Source organism: Rana temporaria, chromosome 8, assembly GCF_905171775.1.
Source record: "Rana temporaria chromosome 8, aRanTem1.1, whole genome shotgun sequence".
Lineage (NCBI taxonomy): Eukaryota > Metazoa > Chordata > Amphibia > Anura > Ranidae > Rana > Rana temporaria.
The window spans coordinates 168,135,373-168,157,942 of record NC_053496.1 but is presented as its reverse complement, the minus strand read 5'-3'; the positions used below and the strand labels follow the sequence as shown (position 1 = coordinate 168,157,942).

General features: G+C 47.6%; 2 protein-coding genes across 7 annotated transcripts in view; one reads left to right on the top strand and one right to left on the bottom strand.

Annotated features, from left to right (window-relative positions):
• Window positions 1–22,570, top strand: part of LOC120909855 (zinc finger protein 436-like) — an 865,309-nt gene that overhangs the window by 760,299 nt on the left and 82,440 nt on the right. The gene's annotated exons all lie outside the window — the stretch shown is intronic.
• On the bottom strand, window positions 13,679–22,323 carry LOC120909903 (gastrula zinc finger protein XlCGF26.1-like). The gene is made up of 6 exons (XM_040321705.1): window positions 22,163–22,323; window positions 21,960–22,071; window positions 21,158–21,265; window positions 20,187–20,291; window positions 16,270–16,470; window positions 13,679–14,720 (listed from the first exon to the last, which is right to left on the bottom strand). Exons 2-6 carry the CDS (start codon window positions 22,018–22,020, stop codon window positions 13,765–13,767), a joined length of 1,431 nt encoding a protein of 476 aa, XP_040177639.1. The 5' UTR covers window positions 22,021–22,071; window positions 22,163–22,323; the 3' UTR covers window positions 13,679–13,764.

Sequence of the window (22,570 nt, the reverse complement as noted above, 5' to 3'; positions counted from 1 at the left end):
GAATAAGGCTTCTCACCTGAGTGAAGCTTTTGATGGGCCACGAGGTTAGTCTTTAGAGTGAAAGCCCTGCCGCATTCGGAACACACGTATGGCTTCTGCATGTGAACTGTTGAGTGACTGGTAAGCGGTTCTTCAGCCGGGAAACACTCACCAAATTCGGAACGTGGAAACTTTGTAAGATATCTGCCACCTGCATGGTGATTGGCAAGAAGATATTCAGAGTCATCGGATATCGGATCTGCACTGCTGGGCACTGCATGGAAATTTGAGGTTATTGGGTTCCCTTCTGAAAAATCAGAAGTTGTGTCCTCTTCTTCTATAGCACCATCTGGAGAGTGAATGGACCCTTTCTCCTTGTCAGGTCTGTTGTGGCGTTCATCTACGGGAGAACAGTCATGAAAGGTGTAAGGGAATTTTACAACAATGTGCAGGAAGCACTCTACCCACTTAAGGACCGCCTCCTGTACATTTACGTTGGCAGAATGGCACGGACTGGCAAATCGACGTAAATACGCGTCAGTTTAAATTTGCCGTCGTGTGGGCGCGCGCGCGCTTCGTGATTGCGCCTGTGAGACCAGCGGACTCGATGTCCACTGGTGTCCCGCGATCGTCTGTCACGGAGCTGTCTGTGTAAACAAGCATCTCCCCATTCTGCCTAGTGACAGGACACTGATCGTCTGCTCCCTCTCATCGGGAGAAGCGATCAGTGTCGTGTCACAGTAAGCCACGCCCCCTAACAGTCATAATCACTCCCTAGGACACACTTAAAGCGGTGGTTCACCCTAAAAAAAAAAAATCTACCATGCCATCCAGCATACTAGCGTGAGCTACAGTATGCCTTTATTTATTTTTTTTGCGCCGTACACACAGTTTAATCCCGTAGTTAAGTTTCAGACTCCCCGCGAGGAGTAGGCGTTCCTATGCAGAGGGGAACATGATTGACGGCCGGCTGTGGCACGTCACGCTTCCCGAAAATAGCCGGAGTAGGACTCGGCTCTTCACGGCGCCTGCGCACAGACTAGGAGCTGACTGCGCAGGCGCCGTGAAGAGCCAAGTCCTATTTCGGCTATTTTCGGGAAGCGTGACACGCCCTAGCCGGCCGTCAATCATGTTCCCCTCTGCATAGGAACGCCTAGTCCTCGCGGGGAGTCTGAAACGTAACTACGGGATTAAACTGTGAGTACGGCACAAAAAAATAAAATAAAGGCATACTGTAGCTCGCGCTAGTATGCTGGATGGCATGGTTGAATTTTTTTTTTTTTTTTAGGGTGAACCCCCGCTTTAACCCCTTCCTAGCCCCCTAGTGGTTAACCCCCTCACTGTCAGTCACACTTACACAGTAATCAGTGCATTTTTATAGCACCGATCGCTGCATAAACGTGAATGGTCCCAAAATAGTGCCAAACGCGTCCGCCATAATGTCGCAGTCATGATAAAAATCGCTACTCGCTGCCATTACTTGTAATAAAATAAATATTAATAAAAATGCCATAAAACTATCCTCCGTTTTGTAGACACTATAACTTGACTAAGGACGTCATTTTGTTTGGAAGCCACGTCGCAAGGCCGCGCAATTGTCAGGTAAAGCGACGCAGTGCCAAATCACAAAAAGTGCTCTGGTCTTTGGGCAGCCAAATGGTCCGGGGGTGAAGTGGCTACAGTCCATACGAGGGTCGGCAAGCCGATAAGCGCGATCTACCTATCGACCGCGGGCAGCCGATGGGTAGATAGCGAACACGGCTCTGCCCCCCAGCCTCAACCGAGCTCATCTTTACTGCAGAGCACAGAGCAGGAGGCAGCACCGTACTGTGTAGAGGGTAGGAGCGGGAGTTAATGTTTCGAGTTAACCAGAAGGTAATGGCTACTAGGATGCCAGCGGTCCTTGCAACCAATCACAAGCTTGTTAATATGAAACGGTAACTCCAGCGCCTCCCACTTTTGCAATCCATCTAGTACTGTGCTGCCTCCCGCTCTCTGCTCTGCTTTACACACAATGGGGCAGATTCAGGTAGCTTTTACGGCGGCGTATCTCCAGATACGCCGCCGTAATTTGAAATCTGCGCGGGCGTATCGTTACGCCGATTCTCAAAGGCAGATACGCTAAAAAATAGGCTTCCTCCGCCGACGTAACTTGAATGCGGCGGCGTATAATTGTGTGCAATATTACGTTGACCGCTAGGGGCGCTTCTGTTGTTTTCGGCATTAAAATATGCAAATTACCTAGTTACGTCGATTCACGAACGTACGTGCGCTCGGCGGTAGTTTTTTACGTCGTTTGCGTAAGGCTTTTTCGGCGTAACTTTGCTCCTGCTATTAGGAGGCGCAGCCAATGTTAAGTATGGACGTCGTTCCCGCTTCGAAATTTGAATTTTTACGTAGTTTGCGTAAGTCTTTTGCGAATAGGGCTGGACGTCGAAACCAATACGTCGTTGCGGCGTACTTGAGAGCAATGCACACTGGGATATGTACACGGATGGCGCATGCGCCTTTCCTAAAACACGTCAATCACGTCAGGTCATAACACATTAGCATAAAACACGCCCCCCCCTTCCACATTTGAATTACGTGGGCTTCCGCTGGCCCCATTTACGCTACGCCGCCACAACTTACGGAGCAAGTGCTTTGTGAATACTGCACTTGCTCCTGTAAGTTGCGTCGGCGTAGCGTAAATACAATACGCTGCGCCGCCGTAACTAGGCGCGCAGGTACCTGAATCTGCCCCACTGTCAGGTAGAAGAGTGCTACCTATACAGTCCTGGGTGTTAGTGTCATGGGGAGCATGATGTGAGGGGGACAGAGGACACTATAGTGGGGGGCACGTTTTTTTTTAAGGGCGCCACCAAGCCAAGCCTTTCCCGGAGATCTTTGATTTCCTCCATGTTATCCAGGTAGCTTTCAATCTCTGAAAGGTAGCCTACCTCTCGTCTATAATTTGTCATTTATGACCGGTACACATCTCCCCGGAGGAAAACAGAATGACATAAAGGTCTGAGATAATTATTTAATTTCGAGACTTTTAGCTAGATTCAGGTACGTTGGTGTAACTTTGCGGCGGCGTAGCTTAAGGAATTTAAGCTACGCCGCCGTAAGTTAGCGAGGCAAGTACATGATTCACAATGTACTTGCCTGCTAAGTTACATCGGCGTAGCCTAAATCGGCGGGCGTAAGGTCGCCTAATTCAAATGTGTTTGAGGAGGGCGTGTTTTATGTTAATGGCGCTTGACCTCACGTTTTTTACGTTTTTGCTACTGCGCATGCGCCGGGCGACCTACATTTCCCAGTGTGCATTGCGGCCAAGTACGTCGCACGGGCCTATTGATTTTGACGTGGACGTAAACGACGTAAATCCCAATTCACGGACGACTTACGCAAACAACGTAAAAAAATTCGAATTTCGACGCGGGAACGGCGGCCATACTTGACATTACTATTCCAATAGAGCCTAGCTCTAACTTTACGCGGCCTATCTCTTACGTAAACGACGTAAAAGTACTGCGTCGGCCGGGCGTACGTTCGTGAATCGGCGTATCTCCTCATTTACATATTCTACGCCGACCGCAATGGAAGCGCCACCTAGCGGGCATCCAAAATATTGCAATCTAAGATAGGACGGCGCAAGCCGCCGTATCTTAGATATGTTTAAGCGTATCTCTGTTTGAGCATACGCTTAAACATAAGTCGGCGTAGATTCTGAGTTAGGTCGGCTTATCTACTGATAAGTTGGCCTAACTCTTACTGAATCTACCTATTTGACTGTACAGGAAGCATGCAGAGGAGTTACTGTGACTGCAATGAGGAGTCGATGTCTAATAGAGGCTGATGGCTCCTGACTCCCCACTGGGCACATACTGTCTCCCCATTACTGTCTACTGACAGAGGAGGGGGGAGGAGAAGAGATTGTTGTAGTGACTGAACAAGGAGGATCTGGGACTCTTCTCTGGATTTAGTGTTTATTCCTCACCTGTGCGGATCTCTGGAGGGATCTCCTCCTCCTTACACGGACCATCAGCCCTCAGATATGGCTTTTCTGCTTCTTCTTTCACTTCAACTTTTATCTCGATTAGGTTTACACTCTTAAAAATATCAAACAATACCATTACATTTGTTGACAAAAACCCGATGATGCTCTGGATAATAAGTCATTTGTAAGACACCTACCTGATCCTCCTGAGGGATCTCCTGGTCCTCCTGAGGGATCTCCTGATGTTCCTGTGTGGAGTCCCGGGAATACAGAGGACGGGGACGTCTCTCTGGGGGATTTCTGTTACTGGATCCATCTGTAGGAAACACACACTGACTGAATACATTGGGCCAGATTCAGCAAGAATTTACGCCGGCGTATCTATAGATACGCCGCGTAAATTCAAAGCTGCGCCGGCTCATCTTCTTTCTGTATTCAGAAAGCAAGATACGCCGAAATTAGGCTAAGATCCGACTGGCGTAAGTCTCTTACGCCGTCGTATCTTAGGGTGCATATTTAGGTGGCGCTTCCGTCGTTTTCCGTGTAGAATATGCAAATGACGTAGATATGCCCATTCACAAACGTACGTGCGCCCAGCGAATTTTTTTACGTCGTTTGCGTAAGGCTTTTTTCCGGCGTAACGTTGCTCCTGCTTCTATGAGGCGTACGCAATGTTAAAGTGGAGGTTCCCCCTAAAAAAAATTCTAACAATACATTCGGAAGACTGCTTACACTGCGGGTAGGCTGGCTTTTTTTTTTCGTACATACCTCGATATCGCCGTTTCATCCCTTGGCTTCCGGGTATGATTCTTGCTGGACCTAGTTGATTGACGTTCCTCCGACCGGCGCATACTGCGCGTCACGACTTTCCGACAGAAGCCGAACGACGGCATTGCGCAGGCGCCGTATAGAGTCGGCTCTATACGGCGCCTGCGCAGCGATGTTCGGCTTCTTTCGGAAAGACGTGACGTCAAGTATGCGTCGGTCGGAGGAACGTCAATCAACTAGGAACGCCCACCGCCACAAGACTCATACCCGGAAGCCGAGGGATGAAACGGCGATATCGAGGTATGTACGAAAAAAAAAAAAAGCCAGCCTACCCGCAGTGTAAGCAGTCTTCCGAATGTATTGTTATAATTTTTTTTTAGGGGGAACCTCCACTTTAAGTATGGACGTCGTTCCCGCGTCGAATTTTGAATTTTTACGTCGTTTGCGTAAGTCGTCCGCGAATAGGGCTGGACGTAATTTACGTTCACGTTGAAAGCAATGACGATTTGCGGCGGAATTTCGAGCATGCGCACTGGGAATCTTTCACGAACGGCGCATGCGCCGTTCGTAAAAAACTTAAAATACGCGGGGTCAACAATAATTTAAATAAAACACGCCCACATCATCCCCATTTAAATTAGGCGGGCTTACGCCGGCCCACATACGTTACGCCGCCGCAACTTAGGGCGCAAGTTCTCTATGAATACAGAACTTGCGCCCTAATTTACGGCGGCGTAACGTATCGGAGATACGTTACGCCCGCACTAAATTACGCAGGGCTATCTGAATCTAGCCCATTGTTTCTATGTCTTTATATCAGAGATAGGGATGACCTTGGGTGTGTTGAGACCCACTTTGATTGAGCCGGCCAGGAAGCCGTCACCTCTACTGAACCAATGATAAATGGCCGAGGCATTTCCCGACCCACAGATGCTCAGCAGAGGCGACAGCTTCCTGGTGGCCTTGGCCATGTAGGTTCGGACTAGGATCTGAAGTCACCAAGGCTCATCCGTAATCAGAGGATGTGTATCTAGGGGGATCCTCAATACTCTTCTCTCCTTTACAAGAAATGAAAGTCTCCTCTTACCCGGTGATGTGAGGGGCGGCCGCTTCTCCTTCATGACGTCCTTGTAGAGATCCTTGTGTCCTTCTATATACTCCCACTCCTCCATGGAGAAATAGACAGTGACATCCTGACACCTTATAGGAACCTGACACACACAATGATACCGTCACCATCCAGACACACCCCTTGTCTGTTACTGGATAATGTCCCAGAATTCCCGGCACCGCTCACCTCTCCTGTCAGCAGCTCTATGATCTTCTGGGTGACTTCTAGAATCTTCTTGTCATTTTTTCTCCCAAACTCCACGATGGGGCCACAGTTCCTGTTCCATTCTTTTGACACACAAGGATTGCTGTCGGATGTCAAGTAATGACCAGACGTCTTCTTTACAATGATGTAGTCCTGTATATTGAAAGATCATTAGTTACTGCACAAAAATGTATTTGAGTTAATGTCAGTATTATACTTTTTCAACAATTTAAAGTGGTTGTAAACCCACACTGAAAAAAAGACCTGCAAGACAAAGACATAATGAGCTAGCATGCATAGCACACTAGCTCATTATGTAATACTCACCTGAGATCGAAGGCCCCGCTGCGGTGCCCGTACACAGCATCGGCCAGCGACATCACTCCCAGAGTTACTTAAGGGTATCGCGAGCTCCGGCACTGTGATTGGCCTGGAGACGCAATGACGTCACTCCCGCGCATGCGCATGGGAGCCGCCTATATAACGGCACACTCACTAAAGCAACGGTACTGTAGCGGTCACCACCGTTTACGACCTTCCATCACATCCAAGACAGCTTATCGACACTCCAACCAACAGGACCCGATCCATCCCATTTCCCCAGAATCAAGACGAGACACGCAGCTCTGTACTTGTTCCAAAATGAAGACATCTTTAATGGTTCACTCTCAGATTTTATACAGTTTTCAAGGCACAGGAACAATCAAACTCTCAACCCACACCCTGGGAGGGCTTCAATACACTTTCAGATGGCTAATTGCTAAACATTCTAGACATGTCGGCGCCGGCCTATAATTATCATGATCTAATCACTGCACATTCCTTCATTAACAGAACTCAAACAAAACACCATCACACAATGATCTCTTCTTAATTCACATCCCTAGACAGACGTTCTGTCTTCGCACACAGCTTGACAGAAAGGTATTCCCACCTCTGAGCATCAATAGGCTTAAAGCAGTGTTATCACCCAATGAAAGGTCTTCCAGGAGCCTGACTCAATTAGCATGTCACTAGCCAGGGCTAATCATAGAAATGAGTCACTATTGACTGGTTGGGTCACAATTAACCAACAACTTGCAATCTCTCAAGATCCTGCAATATGAACTATCAGTGATGTCCCATGTCCTGTAATTTAGGATATAATTTCTCAGTCACCCTATGGCCCTATCGGACATAAGGTGACCCTAGACATAAGACTCCTTGGTGACGCCGGTACAGGAGTACCCCTCATCCTTACAAAGTCTCTGGGTGTCCCTGGTCATTCCGTTACAGGTACGTACGTGCCATTGCTTCAGTGCGCATGTGCCGATGACATCGGCACATGCAGATGCAGGGGATATCTCCTAAACCGTGCAGGTTTAGGAGATATCCGGGGTAGCTACAGGTAAGCCTTATTATAGGTTTACCTGTAGCAAAAAGTGGATTGTAAGCGTTTACAACCACTTTAACAACACTATATGCATATAGGAAGGTTGTATCTCTCCAGCTAACTATTCGTAAAAAATTATATAGAGAGAAGAGTGATGTCATGTGACCTCCCAGAATCCTCCTCACCTCTCCGGTCAGGTCTGTGTTTTATTAATAGAGATAAGAGTGATGTCATGTGACCTCCCAGAATCCTCATCACCTCTCCGGTCAGCTCTGTGTTTTATTAATAGAGATAAAAGTGATGTCATGTGACCTCCCAGAATCCTCCTTATCTCTCCGGTCAGCTCTGTGTTTTATTAATAGAGATAAGATTGATGTCATGTGACCTCCCAGAATCCTCCTCACCTCTCCGGTCAGGTCTGTTTTATTAATAGTGATAAGAGTGATGTCAGGTGACCTCCCAGAATCCTCCTCACCTCTCCGGTCAGGTCTGTGTTTTATTAATAGAGATAAGAGTGATGTCATGTGACCTCCCAGAATCCTCTTCACCTCTCCGGTCAGGTCTGTGTTTTTATTAATAGAGATAAGAGTGATGTCATGTGACCTCCCAGAATCCTCTTCACCTCTCCGGTCAGGTCTGTGTTTTATTAATAGAGATCAGAGTGATGTCATGTGACCTCCCAGAATCCTCCTCACCTCTCCGGTCAGGTCTGTGTTTTTATTAATAGAGATAAGAGTGATGTCATGTGACCTCCCAGAATCCCCCTCACCTCTCCGGTCAGGTCTGTGTTTTATTAATAGAGATAAGAGTGATGTCATGTGACCTCCCAGAATCCTCCTCACCTCTCCGGTCATGTCTGTGTTTTATTAATAGAGATAAGAGTGATGTCATGTGACCTCCCAGAATCCTCCTCACCTCTCCGGTCAGGTCTGTGTTTTATTAATAGAGATAAGAGTGATGTCATGTGACCTCCCAGAATCCTCCTCACCTCTCCGGTCAGCAGGAAAATGATCTCCAGGGTGAGGTTTATTATCTTCTCAGTGATGTGACTTCGCTCCTTCTCCATCCTCAGGGATCAGAAATGGGCTCTGTTGCTCAGGGGAGGGACCCTGTTCTGCAGAATGGAAAACATGGCACAGGTAAATAATTCTTCATTAATATAATAGGCTAATTTTCTATTCTTTTACGAAGAAATTAGGCTTTTGACGGCCCATGTCACAGAAGGGATACGTCTGTGCGTGACTTGAAAGTATTTTGGAGATAATAGAGTCTCTTTTGCTTTTCTTGGGCTCTCTCCCTGCGCTCCCATCTCCTCCAACGGTCCAGAAACATAAGAACAAGGTAAACGGCTTTAAATCTAACGACTACATCCAGGAGGCAAGGATATATAGAGAGATTTGTTATAAATAGTATATACGTAAAAATAAAAGTGGCAGAGTTTTTCAGCAAACCACCATGAATTATACTACCGCTGCGTCCTTTATAATCCCGCTCACTGTCATACAACGCCCCACCATACATCACACACTCACCCGTCTCCTCCACATGGTTCACAAAATAACATCTAATATAGTATTACAGGAAAGACAGCATGTTACCTCCACACTGTGCTGTCTCCACTGTTTAAGAATACACAGAGGAGATATGTTACAGCTAGGGGCGTCTCTCATGTGGACTACAAGAAAATGGCCACCACTTTTACACAGCGAGAGTGTTTATATAACATACAGCAACCAAATCAGCTTTGTACAGAAAATATAAGGAATGGCTGTATTGTTATTGTTAGACAAGATTGTTTTAATCAAAAAACATAAATGCTGGTAAAGAGGTAGGACACATTGAGGCTACAACAAAATGGCAACTGTTCCTCCTGCACTGAGGACATTTAAAGGGTAGCCTACGATCAATGTTATTATCTGCTATAGTTTTATTATTTTGATAACAATAAGATTACATTTTATCATAATCAAAATCCATATTGGATTGAACTTGGAAATTTTTCTTGTTTATCATACAAACTAAAATGAATATTTGGACTACAACAAAATGACTGACACTTCTGCTGTATTGAGAACACTTCCTCACCTCACACAGAGGGCTATTATCACCAGTGGTGCCGAGCTGCAGTCCAGGAAACCTTTTTATACTGGTATAGGAAGGGAATGTGGGGTGGGGGAATCTGCGCTAGGTGTTAAGCAATTAAGGGTGGGTCCTGGGAGGGACGTCCTGCAGCTGTACACTAATGCTAAGATATAGAAAACAATGGAACGTGTGGGAAAAACAGTGCAGCGCTGGACAAAAACGTGAAATCAAATGTGTGAAATAAATATGAAATATAACAAAATTTTGTGGTAGACCATAAGTGAATAAAAAATAAAATAATAAACCAGTAAAATCGTATGTCACAATTGTCCACTGAGTAAGTGGACAGCTGCGGTGAGTGATGTGATAACGGAACCGTTAAGGTAAGTGATGTGATAACTAAATCAAAAAATATAAAAAAATAGCGGAATTATGATACCGCAGTGAACCAATAAATCCTCTAACAATGGTCCACCAACTTGATATATGCTGTGCCACATCAAAGCAAAAATGATAAATATTAGTAATAGTGCACAGTAAATTAATAACTAATGCAGTGCAAATCCACAAAATATTAAAAATATTAAAAAATAAAGTCCACAGGGGGAAGTGGGAGTTGTTGGCTCCCTCCAATGGAGATGGTAAGGAAGTCAAGATCCAATAAGAGTCCACAGGTGGAGATAGAGGAAAAGCGATCCACAGAAGATACCACACCAATAAAATTGAAGGCTTACCAGAGAGCCTGCGACCCCACCTTCTCAGGAGGGGTCTAAAAAGGCGTGATGGGAGGCAGTTGTCCCTTAAGATGGTAGGGATGGATCAATATCCCTCACGGGTCAGATGTTAGGATCCCCAGCTCCACGTATAGATCAGTGGTGACAGCACTCACAAAAGTGTGTGTTGGCGGTAATCAGCAGGCATCACATAAGGAAGAAAGAGGAAACATTCCCATAGTGTAGGCGTCTTGATGTAAATTTATTTAAAAAGTACCATAAAATTCCCATACAGAGGGAGCAAATACAAGGTCTGTTAGACCGCCTTGGGCCGTTGGCGCATGCGCAGTACGTGTGTTGCAGCCCGACGATCGTTTCGTCGTAATGACGTCATCAGGGGCAACCTTTTTATACTGTTCTAGTTCACGTGACCCCATTGCCATCTTTAATACTGATTGGACCCTGGGCAAACATTTTCCTGGGCTCCCTGCATTCAAATTTGCTCTCCATAACAACAAAACTAAAAATCCCCCTCCCCTAAACGACCTTCATTATTACACAGGACACCCCCCCCCCCCACATACTACTTCCAACATTACACAGGACCCCCACCTCCATGACTATACTGGACCCCTCCCCCATACTACCCCCATCATTACACAGGACTTCTCCCCCATCATTACACAGGACTTCTCCCCCATACTACCCCCATCATTACACAGGACTTCTCCCCCATACTACCCCCATCATTACACAGGACTTCTCCCCCATACTACCCCCATCATTACACAGGACTTTTCCCCCATCATTACACAGGACTTCTCCCTCATACTACCCCCATCATTACACAGGACTTCTCCCCCATCATTACACAGGACTTCTCCCCCATCATTACACAGGACTTCTCCCCCATACTACCCCCATCATTACACAGGACTTCTCCCCCATCATTACACAGGACTTCTCCCCCATACTACCCCCATCATTACACAGGACTTCTCCCCCATACTACCCCCATCATTACACAGGACTTCTCCCCCATCATTACAAAGGACCTCTCCCTATACTACCCCCATCATTACACAGGACCCCACCCCTATACTACCCCCATCATTACAAAGGACCTCTCCCTATACTACCCCCATCATTACACAGGACCCACCCATATACTACCCCCATCATTACACAGGACCCACCCCTATACTACCCCCATCATTACACAGGACCTCTCCCCCATCATTACACAGGACCCCACCCCTATACTACCCCCATCATTACAAAGGACCTCTCCCCATACTACCCCCATCATTACACAGGACCCCACCCCTATACTACCCCCATCATTACACAGGACCCACCCCTATACTACCCCCATCATTACACAGGACCTCTCCCCCGTAATTACACAGGACCTCTCCCCCATCATTACACAGGACCCCACCCCTATACTACCCCCATCATTACAAAGGACCTCTCCCCATACTACCCCCATCATTACACAGGACCCCACCCCTATACTACCCCCATCATTACAAAGGACCTCTCCCCCATACTACCCCCATCATTACACAGGACCCTACCCCTATACTACCCCCATCATTACACAGGACCTCTCCCCCATACTACCCCCATCATTACACAGGACCCCACCCCTATACTACTAGAGGATTCGTGCTAAGAGGGGTAAATTTGTTTTGGGGGGCCATTTGAGTTGGGAGGGCAAAGATTTGTACTTGGGTGGGGGGGGGGCTTATGGATTTCAGCAGGAGGGTGGATTTGCACTGGTAGGAGGGAGCATTTATGCTTTAGGGGGTAAGCATGCAGATTAGTGCTCTGCGTTTCTGTGGGGGGGAATCTTGCTGACACATAATGCTCATACATATTAAGGGGGGGCGCAATTTGGCACATTTGCCCTGGGCTCTTGATGACCTTTTCCCAGTACTGCACACAATCACCAACCCATGACCAGTGACCGATCCAGCCAGTCCAGCACAGTCTTTAGCACAAATAAGAACCTTAAGATTAGTAAGGGATCTGATGTTGCTGATCTTCTGGAAAATGCCAACTAATGCTGTCCCTTTGCTTTCCACACTCTGAGTCGCTAAACAAGTACACAGATTGGGTGTTTCAACTTTACTTTGTCTCTTTTGGCTTATTTTCTTCTTCCAGGTCTGTGACTCGATTTGAAACCAGAGGATCAATTTGAGAACCAGGTAATTGTCTTTTTAAAGGAGATCACAAACTGCCAGTACAAGGACAGGTTCGTCGAGTGTCCAGGGCAAGGATGTGTAAATGCATGCAGCATAATAGGTTTTTAATACCCTGTGTTCATTCTCTGCCCTCCTCGCTCCACTGTGCCCGGGGCACATTTCCCTTCTGCTCACCCCTTGTCCCGGCCCTGACTGTAGCGTCTTTATTTTTTCATGATGTTCTTCCCTTAACATAACCAGGACAAGTCGACACAAATGATTTTAAATCCTTGATCAGAGCATTGGTAAGGCATTCAAGAAGAGTCCAGAGCTCTCCAAGGTAAGCTGAATTGCACAAACCCCCCACACAAAGTGACTCCTGTCACACTAATGGAAACTCTCACATCGGAGACTGACCCCCTCACCCAATTAACTAAAGAATACCGTTATCTAAAGCAGGGCTCAACATTTCAAGTCCTGAGCTACTAGTCAGGCCTCATGGCGTACTCGCCACCAGTTGCCCCGCCCCTAGACACGCCCTCATAAATCTTTTGAAATGATATAAATGTTTTATGCAGAAATAATAAATAATAACAACTTTATCCGTGCCCAAAAATGCAGCCTGCCCATGTCTATCAATGCAGCATGTCATGTGTCACCAGTGCAGCAAAATGTCCCCTACTTTGCAGCCAGAGCCCCCCCCCCCCCACACTATTGCAGCCAGAGTCCCCCCCAAACTATTGCAGTCAGAGTCCCCCCCCCACACTATTGCAGCCAACCTTTGCTGGGTAGGAGAGGAGCCGCCGCCTTGTTCAAACCGCGGGGAACATGACAGCTTTCAATTCAATAGCTGTGTTCCCCGCCGCGTGCGTCATATACAGCCCCTCCCTCCCCCTCTTGTCCAGGAAACTTTGATAGACAGAGCACCCATCCAATCCTGGGATGGGTGATCTGTCTATCAAAGTTTCCCAGACAAAGGGGAAGGGGCTGTATATGATGCGTGCGGCGCGGAACACAGCTATTGAATTGAAAGCTGTCATGTTCCCCGCGGTTTGAACAACGCGGCGGCTCCTCTCCTACCCAGCAAAGGTTGGCTGCAATAGTGTGGGGGGACCAGACGGTGGCAGCGGCGGCAACTCTCCTCTCGTTGCTCGCCCCCCCCGCTCCCAAGCAGCCCACACTCGCCAGCCCTCAAAATGTACTCGCAAAATGCGAGCAGGCGAGTGTAAATTTTGAGGGCTGATCTAAAGTAAATAGATCGATCACAAAACCATCATCTCTCTCAAATTTTTATTTATTTATTTACAGAGTTCATGAAAAACATACAAAACCACATTGGATCACTCCCATCTTCCTCCGTCCCATCATGCTGTTGTCTTCCAGACGTAGTGTTCATTCTTGTGGTAATTGAGGCAGCCCCTCCATGGGAAAGACTTTTTGCACACTAAACATTTGAACGCCGTCTCATCGCTAAAGTTGCTCTGGTGCCTCTGTAAAACGTGCTTGTTCACAAAACATCTCCCGCAGGCCGAGCACACGTGGGGCGTCTCAGCCACATGGAATCTTTGGTGGCTAAAGAGGTCCAACTTGCGACTGAAACACTGATCACATTCAGAGCAGACGTACGGCTTGAATTCTACCTCCGGATGCGTCTTCCAGTGCGATCTGAGGCATGATTTGTCTGCAAAGCTCTTGCCACATTCGGAGCACGCGAACGGCCGCTCGCCAGTGTGACTCCTCTGATGTTGGAGGAGCGAATAATTGGATACAAAGTACTTCCTGCACACCAAACAGGAAAACCGCTTCTTATGGTGACGCAGGTGGACCGAAAGGCTCTGCTTCTCTCCAAAGCATTTCCCACACGTATGGCAAGTGTATGACTTCTCCCTCGAGTGAACTAGTTTATGTTTAATGAGTTTGGACTCCGATGGAAAACTCCTTCCGCACTCCGAACAGGATAATACTTTCTTCCCGCTGTGCGTCTTCTGATGCCGAAGAAGGTAGGATTCCTCTGTAAACATGTCCCCACATTCTGCACAAGATAAGGTGTCCCCCGTGTGAACTTTCTGATGGCTGAGAAGATAGGACTGGTCACTGAAACACAGGCCACACTGGGAGCAGGACAATGGCTTCTCCTCTTTGTGACTCATTTCATGCACTATCAGCTTCGCTCTCTCGTTGAAACATCTTCCACATTCGGGACAAGGGTACTTCTTCTGCATTGTGTGATCTCTCCGATGTGAGATGAGAGCTGCTTTCTCTGTAAAACATTGGCTGCACTCGGAACAGGGAAATGTTTTGACCCCTTTGTGACATCCATCTGCAATAAATATAAAGGGGAGAAGAATAGGAAGAGTTAAATATGTGTGTGCGACATACAGAGTGCAGAGTTCATATGTGCGCTGTGTACAGAGTGCAGGGTTGAGGAGTGCCTTACATACAGAGTGCAGAGCTCAGGAGTAGGCTACATACAGAGTGCAGAGCTCAGGAGTGTGCCGCTAACACGGTGCACAGTTCAGAAGTACGCTGCTTACAGAGTGCAGAGTTTAGGAGTACGCTACATATAGAATGCAGAGTTCAGGAGTAGGCTACATAAAGAGTGCACAGTTCAGGAGTAGGCTACATAAAGAGTGCACAGTGCAGGAGTAGGCTACATAAAGAGTGCACAGTTCAGGAGTAGGCTACATAAAGAGTGCACAGTTCAGGAGTAGGAGTAGGCTACATACAGAGTGCACAGTTCAGGAGTAGGCTACATACAGAGTGCAGAGTTCAGGAGTACGCTGCTTACAGAATGCAGAGTTCAGAATTACGATACATACAGAGTAATAAAGAAAAAAGTTCCAGGCGCTGATGACGGACGATTCCCCCAAGTGTAATGGAAGCGCAGCTGAACCGTACTGCAGTCTAATAGCATGGGATTGGATGCTGAAATACTAAATATAGTGTGGGTTGGACAGCGCTCAGAAGCTCGACTCAAGTATTGGATGGTGGCTGCAATAAAGCACATATGCTCTCAAAGAATTTCTGGTACATTAACTCCGAAAAAGGTGATAAAAACAGTACAATTGTTGCATGGTTATGTTACTGTTACCACACCAGCGGCAGAGCTGACTGGGGCACTGATGGGTTGATGTGTCAGACCGGGAGGATCTAATGGTCAGATGCCAGGCCCGTGCAAGGATGGTGTCACTGACGCTGGCAATGTGGATGCTCCCACGGCTGACTGTATCCAAGGAAGGGACGGCAAGGAGAACCGTCACTTCTGGTTGGACTGCAAGCCGCAATCCCAACCCTGCACTGCTCTCTTGCTTCTGGATAGGCCCTCAGACAGCCTAGCAGCCAGTTGTGCCCGGGATAGGCCCAATGTCCCGCCTAGCAGTCTGGGCAGTACAACACATGTCCACACAGACAGCCGTCCAAGTGGCACAGAACATAGATCACCTGACTCCACCCGAATATATAGAGGTCTCCCAGCAGGCCAAGGGATTTAAGAAAATCCCTTCCCATTGGCTGAGATACCCTATATATACCCATAACTGACCTTGCATTGCCCTTCTCATATCTAATACCCCCAAGTACCCAGCCACCTAGTGGTAGAAGAGAAAAGTGCAACAAGGCCAAACTTAGGGAGAAATCAATAGATCTCCAACAATCAACCAGGATAATTATTCCTGGCAGGTAAATTTGTGAGGAGCAACCCTGCCTAAACTCCAGGGTGCTGCAGAGGGATATGGGAAATCATAGACACTGAAACACGTACACCTACACAGTTTGAACTGAAAGGATTATGGTCTGTGACGGGAGGGCCCTCGGAACCCAGAATCCCTTGGAAAGTGTGGGATACCCTTGTTTCAGCTGCCCACATGCACCTGACAATGGCTTCTCCTCTTTGTGACCCATTTCATGCACCATCAGCTTCGCTCTCTCGTTGAAACATCTTCCACATTCGGGACAAAGGTACTTCTTCTGCATTGTGTGATCTCTCCGATGTGAGATGAGATCTGCTCTCTCGGAAAAACATTGGCTGCACTCAGAGCAAGGAAATGTTTTGACCCCCTTGTGACATCCATCTGCAAGAAATATAAAGGGGAGAAGAATAGGAAGAGTTAAATATGTGTGTGCGACATACAGAGTGCAGAGTTCATATGTGCGCTGTGTACATAGTGCAGGGTTGAGGAGTGCCTTACATACAGAGTGCAGAGCTCAGGAGTAGGCTACATACAGCGTGCAGAGCTCAGGAGTGTGCCGCTAACACAGTGCACAGTTCAGAAGTACGCTGCTTACAGAGTGCAGAGTAGGCTACATAAAGAGTGCACAGTTCAGGAGTAGGCTACATACAGAGTGCACAGTTCAGGAGTAGGCTACATACAGAGTGCACAGTTCAGGAGTAGGCTACATACAGAGTGCACAGTTCAGGAGTAGGCTACATACAGAGTGCACAGTTCAGGAGTAGGCTACATACAGAGTGCACAGTTCAGGAGTAGGCTACATACAGAGTGCACAGTTCAGGAGTAGGCTACATAAAGAGTGCACAGTTCAGGAGTAGGCTACATAAAGAGTGCACAGTTCAGGAGTAGGCTGCTTACAGAGTGCACAGTTCAGAAGTACGCTGCTTACAGAGTGCAGAGTTAAGGAGTAGGCTACATAAAGAGTGCACAGTTCAGGAGTAGGCTACATACAGAGTGCACAGTTCAGGAGTAGGCTACAAAAAGAGTGCACAGTTCAGGAGTAGGCTACATACAGAGTGCACAGTTCAGGAGTAGGCTACATACAGAGTGTACAGTTCAGGAGTAGGCTACATACAGAGTGCACAGTTCAGGAGTAGGCTACATAAAGAGTGCACAGTTCAGGAGTAGGCTACATACAGAGTGCACAGTTCAGGAGTAGGCTACATACAGAGTGCACAGTTCAGGAGTAGGCTACATACAGAGTGCACAGTTCAGGAGTAGGCTACATACAGAGTGCACAGTTCAAGAGTAGGCTACATACAGAGTGCACAGTTCAGGAGTACGCTGCTTACAGAATGCAGAGTTCAGAATTACGCCACATACAGAGTAATAAAGAAAAAATTTCCCGGCGCTGATGACTGACGCTTCCCCCAAGTGTAATGGAAGCGCAGCTGAACCGTACTGCGGTCTAATAGCATGGGATTAGATGCTGAAATACTAAATATAGTGGGTTGGACAGCGCTCAGAAGCTCGACTCAAGTATTGGATGGTGGCTGCAATAAAGCACATATGCTCTCAAAGAATTTCTGGTACATTAATTGCGAAAAAGGTGATAAAAACAGTACAATTGTTGCATGGTTATGTTACTGTTACCACACCAGCAGCAGAGCTGACTGGGGCACTGATGGGTTGATGTGTCAGACCGGGAGGATCTAATGGTCAGATCCCAGGCCCGCCGGCAAACAAGGATGGTGTCACTGACGCTGGCAGTGTGGATGCTCCCACGGCTGACTGTATCCAAGGAAGGGACTCTTGACTTGACAAAGAGCATGAGCACGCAACTGGTAGTCACATCAACAGGGACGTTTGCGATCCATGCTGACCGCGTCTGCTTCCTTGGACACGTCCCTTACGGTTTGGACCTCGTGACACCTTCCTCCTCCTGCTCACCACAGCGTCTCTTCCTTGAATACTGTCAAATGTGGCAGTATCCACTTTGCCAGCATCAGTAACATCATCCTTGTTTGCCGATGAGCCCGGCACCCCACACACGGATTCGGCCAGTATCGTGGCATTCTAAGTGGGCATCCCACCATTGGATCCTCCTGGTCTGACACTTCAACCCATCAGTGCCCCAGTCAGCTGCGCAGCTGGTGTGGTAACGTTAAAAACAGTACAATTGTTGCATGGATGTGCTATCTCCTTTTTTACAATTAAAGTACCAGCAATCCTTTGAGCGCATATGTGCTTTATTGCAGCCACCATCCAATACTTGAGTCCAGATTCTGAGCGCTGTCCAACCCACACTATCTTACGTACAGCGTTTAGGAGTACGCTATGTACAGAGGGCAGAGTTCAGGAGTACGTTATGTACAGAGTACAGGGCTGAGGAGCATGCTATGTACAGAGGGCAGGGCTGAGGAGCATGCTATGTACAGAGGGCAGGGTTTATGAGTGAGAGACGTAAAGAGTGCAGGGTTCAGGAGTACACAGTGTATAGGGTGTAGACACCCTTAGGTAGTTGCAAGTTCAACTGCCAGTCTCTGAGACTTCAATAGGAGGACAGCCATGAAGGGAAAAGGCATCCAGCAAGATGCCACAACTGCATGTGCAGGAATACTGTCTCCTATGGCAACAGTCTTTAACAGATCCCAACACAAAGCTGAACAGTTCCTTTCTATTCCACTACAATCACTTCTTGTAGTTCTTCAGCCCACTGAGCTCCCGGACTCTCACTAGACCCACTGTCACTTAATCCTTTGAGCTCCTCTAATCTTCACGATAGTATCTTCCTTTAAGCGTCACCCCCGCTTCTCTGCTAGGTCCCTAGCTTGGCACTCAAGATACCTCTCAAGCTTCACCCCGCTGGCCTGCCCGGTCCCTGGCTAGATACCCACTGAAGTATCCCGATTCTTCACTGTCCCTGGTTGGTGAGAATGCTGCTCCGGTACTTGCTTCAGTTACTCACTGTGGTCCCTGGTAATTAGGCGGATAGTCCCTTACTGATGACAACTTCCCCTCTACCTTCTGACCATAACAGGTTCTCCGGGAAGGAGAACCGTCACTTCTGGTTGGACTGCAAGCCACAATCCCAACCTGTACTGCTCTCTTGCTTCTGGATAGGCCCTCAGACAGCCTAGCAGCCAGTTGTGCCCGGGATAGGACCAATCTCTGGCCTAGCAGTCCGGGCAGTACAACACATGTCCACCCAGACAGCCGTCCAAGTAGCACAGAACACAGATCACCTGACTCCACCCGAATATAGAGAGGGTCTCCCAGCAGGCCAAGGGATTTAAGAAAATCCCTTCCCATTGGCTGAGATACCCTATATACCCATAACTGACCTTGCATTGCCCTTCTCATATCCAATACCCCCAAGTACCCAGCCACCTAGTGGGTTGGGTTCAAAATTGTCGCTCTATTTTTGTTTATAGCGCAAAAAATAAAAACCGCAGAGGTGATCAAATACCACCAAAAGAAAGCTCTATTTGTGGGGAAAAAAGGACGCCAATTTTGTTTGGGAGCCACGTCGCACGACCGCGCAATTGTCAGTTAAAGCGACGCAGTGCCGAATCGCAAAAACTGGCCAGGTCCTTTCACTGCCTAAAGGTCCGGGTCTTAAGTGGTTAAACCCCTACGTAATCACCTGCCAACTGCCCTCTGAGAAGCAATCCACTGCAGATTGCTTTTCAGAGGGCAAAGCAATTATAAACGGACCCTAAAAAATCCTAAGCGAAGTTCAAAGAAGGCACCATAGAAGCATAATTTACGTGGCTGTTGTAATGACTGAACAAGGAGAATCTGGGACTCTCAGGCCTCGTACACACGACAGAGAAACTCGACGTGCTTGGCACGTCGAGTTCCTCGTCTCGTTTTGGGATGAAGCCGCCGAAGAGCTCGGCGGGCCGCCTTCTCCTATAGAACAACGCGGCCAACGAGAAAATAGAGAACATGTTCTCTATTTTCTCGTCGAGCTCCTCGGCGGCTCCATCGAGCCAAAACTGTACAGACGACAGAGATTCTCGGCAGAATCCGGGTTTTGACCGAGTTTCTCGGCGAATTCTGCCGAGAATCTCTGTCGTGTGTACGAGGCCTGAGATTTAGTGTTTAATACTCACCTGTACTGATCTCTAGAGGGATTTCTCCTTCTTTAATCCTCAAAGGGTCTTCTTCCTCCTCCTCAGCCTCGACGTCTGTCTGATTGTCTCTGGTGTCTCCGGGGTCTGTGAATAGAGATGAGAGTGAAGCCCCCTGTACTGAGATGTATGAGAGACTCCCAGGATGGGGACATCTCTCTGGGGTATTTCTGTTACTTTGTTCCATCTGTGGAACACACATATAGATACGCAAGAGTAATGATGAGGTTTTTTTCGTTTTCAAAAGCTATAGAAACATACAGCCAACAAAAAGCGTCCTTCAAACAAGACCCAACAAAGATATTTGCCAGCACACCATGGAACGACATACCGTATTTATCAGCGTATAGAGCACACTATTTTGCCCTGAAAATCAGGGCAAAATCGTGGGTGCGCGGTATACGCCGGTACCCGCTTTCCCGCGCCGAGTTTGAATACTGCGCCGGCATATACCGAGCGCAGTACACTCGTGTATCTTTGGGCAGTCTCGGCGCCTCTCGTGCTGACGTCCTGAGCGTACAGGACGTCAGCGCGAGAGTTGCCGAGCCTGCCCGACGATACACGAGTGTACTGCGCTCGGTTTATGTCGGCGCAGTATTCAAACTCGGCGCGGGAAACGAGCGGGGAGGACGCGAGGACGCAGCAGAAGGACGCCGGACCCGACAAAGAAAACACCCGAAGCCGCAGACGGACGCCGGACCCGACGAGGCCGCCGCGCAAGACACCAAAACTGGAAGTACAAAAAAAACTTTTTTCCACAGGAATTCGGGCAACTTTAGGGGTGCGCGCTATACGCGGGAGCGCGCTATATACCCTGATAAAAACGGTAAATAGCGTCGAAACGGATAGTTTATTGCATGATCACAACACGAGGACCCCTTTGTCAGGCATGTGATCATCTCTCCAAACAAGACCAACACGTGGTTGTGTTCTCTACCGAATTTATTACTCACCTGTGCTGATCTCCATAGGAACTTCCTCCTCTTTAATCCTCACTTGTATTTCTTCTTCTTCCTCTTCAACTTTGACGCTTCTCTGAGTCTCTATGGTGCCTCCGGGGTCTGGGAATAAAAATGAGAGTGAACCCCCCTGTACTGAGAGTATGAGACACCCCAGAGGGGTAACAGCTCAGCTGATCAGTAGTAACCCCCAGCTATGGTGATCCCCCGCTCAGAAGTAACCCTCAGCTCTGCTGATCCTCTGTTTTTTTATTCCTCCTGGTCACGTCTCTTGGCTGGTAACACACAATGAATTGATGCGAGGAGGAGAGCCGGAGTCTAATAGAGGCTGATGGCTCCTGACTCCCCCCACTGGGCACATACTGTCTCCCCATTACTGTCTACTGACAGAGGAGGAGGGAGAAGAAGAGATTGTTGTAGTGACTGAACAAGGAGAATCTGGGACTCTTCTCTGGATTGAGACTGCATTCACACCTGAGGGACGCAATGCGTTTGGCACCAAGGTAGCTTTTTTTTTTTTGGCACAGAGTCAAGTGCGTTTTTGCAGGTTTGGGGTGCCTTTAAAAAAAAAGAGATTGTTGTAGTGACTGAACAAGGAGAATCTGGGACTCTTCTCTGGGTGGAAACGGCATTCACACCTGAGGGACGCAACGCGTTTGGCACCAAAGTAGCTTGTTTGTCTTTTTTTGGCACTGAGCCAAGTGTGTTTTTGCAGGTTTTTTTGTTTGGGGGGCTTTTAAAAGACTGAACAAGGAGAATCTGGGACTCTTCTCTGGATTTACCGTTTATTACTCACCTGTGCTGATCTCTGTAGGGATTTCCTTCTGTTTACACGGCTCATCACCCATCATAGACATCTCTTCCGCTTCTTCCTTCACTTCAACTTTTATAATAATTGGATTTGTATTCTAACAGATACAAAACAAATTTAGAGATATTGCCTAAGGCCAACTAAGACTTTGTGTGACGAATCTTTGTAAGATATTGAGTTCCATCTACCTGATCCTCCTGAAGGATCTCCTGATGTTCCTGTGTGGAGTCCCGGGAATACAGAGGACGGGGACATCTCTCAGGTGGGTTCCCATTACTGGATCCATCTGTAGGAAACACACACTGACTGAATACACTGTTTCTATGTCTTTATATCAGAGGATGTGTATCTAGGGGGATCCTCAATACTCTTCTCTCCTTTACAAGAAATTAAAGTCTCCTCTTACCCGGAGATGTGAGGGGCAGCCGCTTCTCCATCATGACGTCCTTGTAGAGATCCTTGTGTCCTTCTATATACTCCCACTCCTCCATGGAGAAATAGACAGTGACATCCTGACACCTTATAGGAACCTGACAACACACAATGATACCGTCACCATCCAGACACATCCCTTGTCTGTTACTGGATAATGTCCC

Excerpts from the sequence above, each read along its gene's own strand:
- LOC120909903 (XM_040321705.1), bottom strand. The coding sequence starts at position 22,020 with ATGTCTATGATGGGTGATGAGCCGTGTAAACAGAAGGAAATCCCTACA. Across the intron at positions 21,266-21,959 it reads CCCTACAGAGATCAGCACAG|ACCCCGGAGGCACCATAGAG; the intron begins GTGAGTAATAAA and ends TTTTATTCCCAG. Across the intron at positions 20,292-21,157 it reads TCCTATGGAGATCAGCACAG|ACCCCGGAGACACCAGAGAC; the intron begins GTGAGTAATAAA and ends CTCTATTCACAG.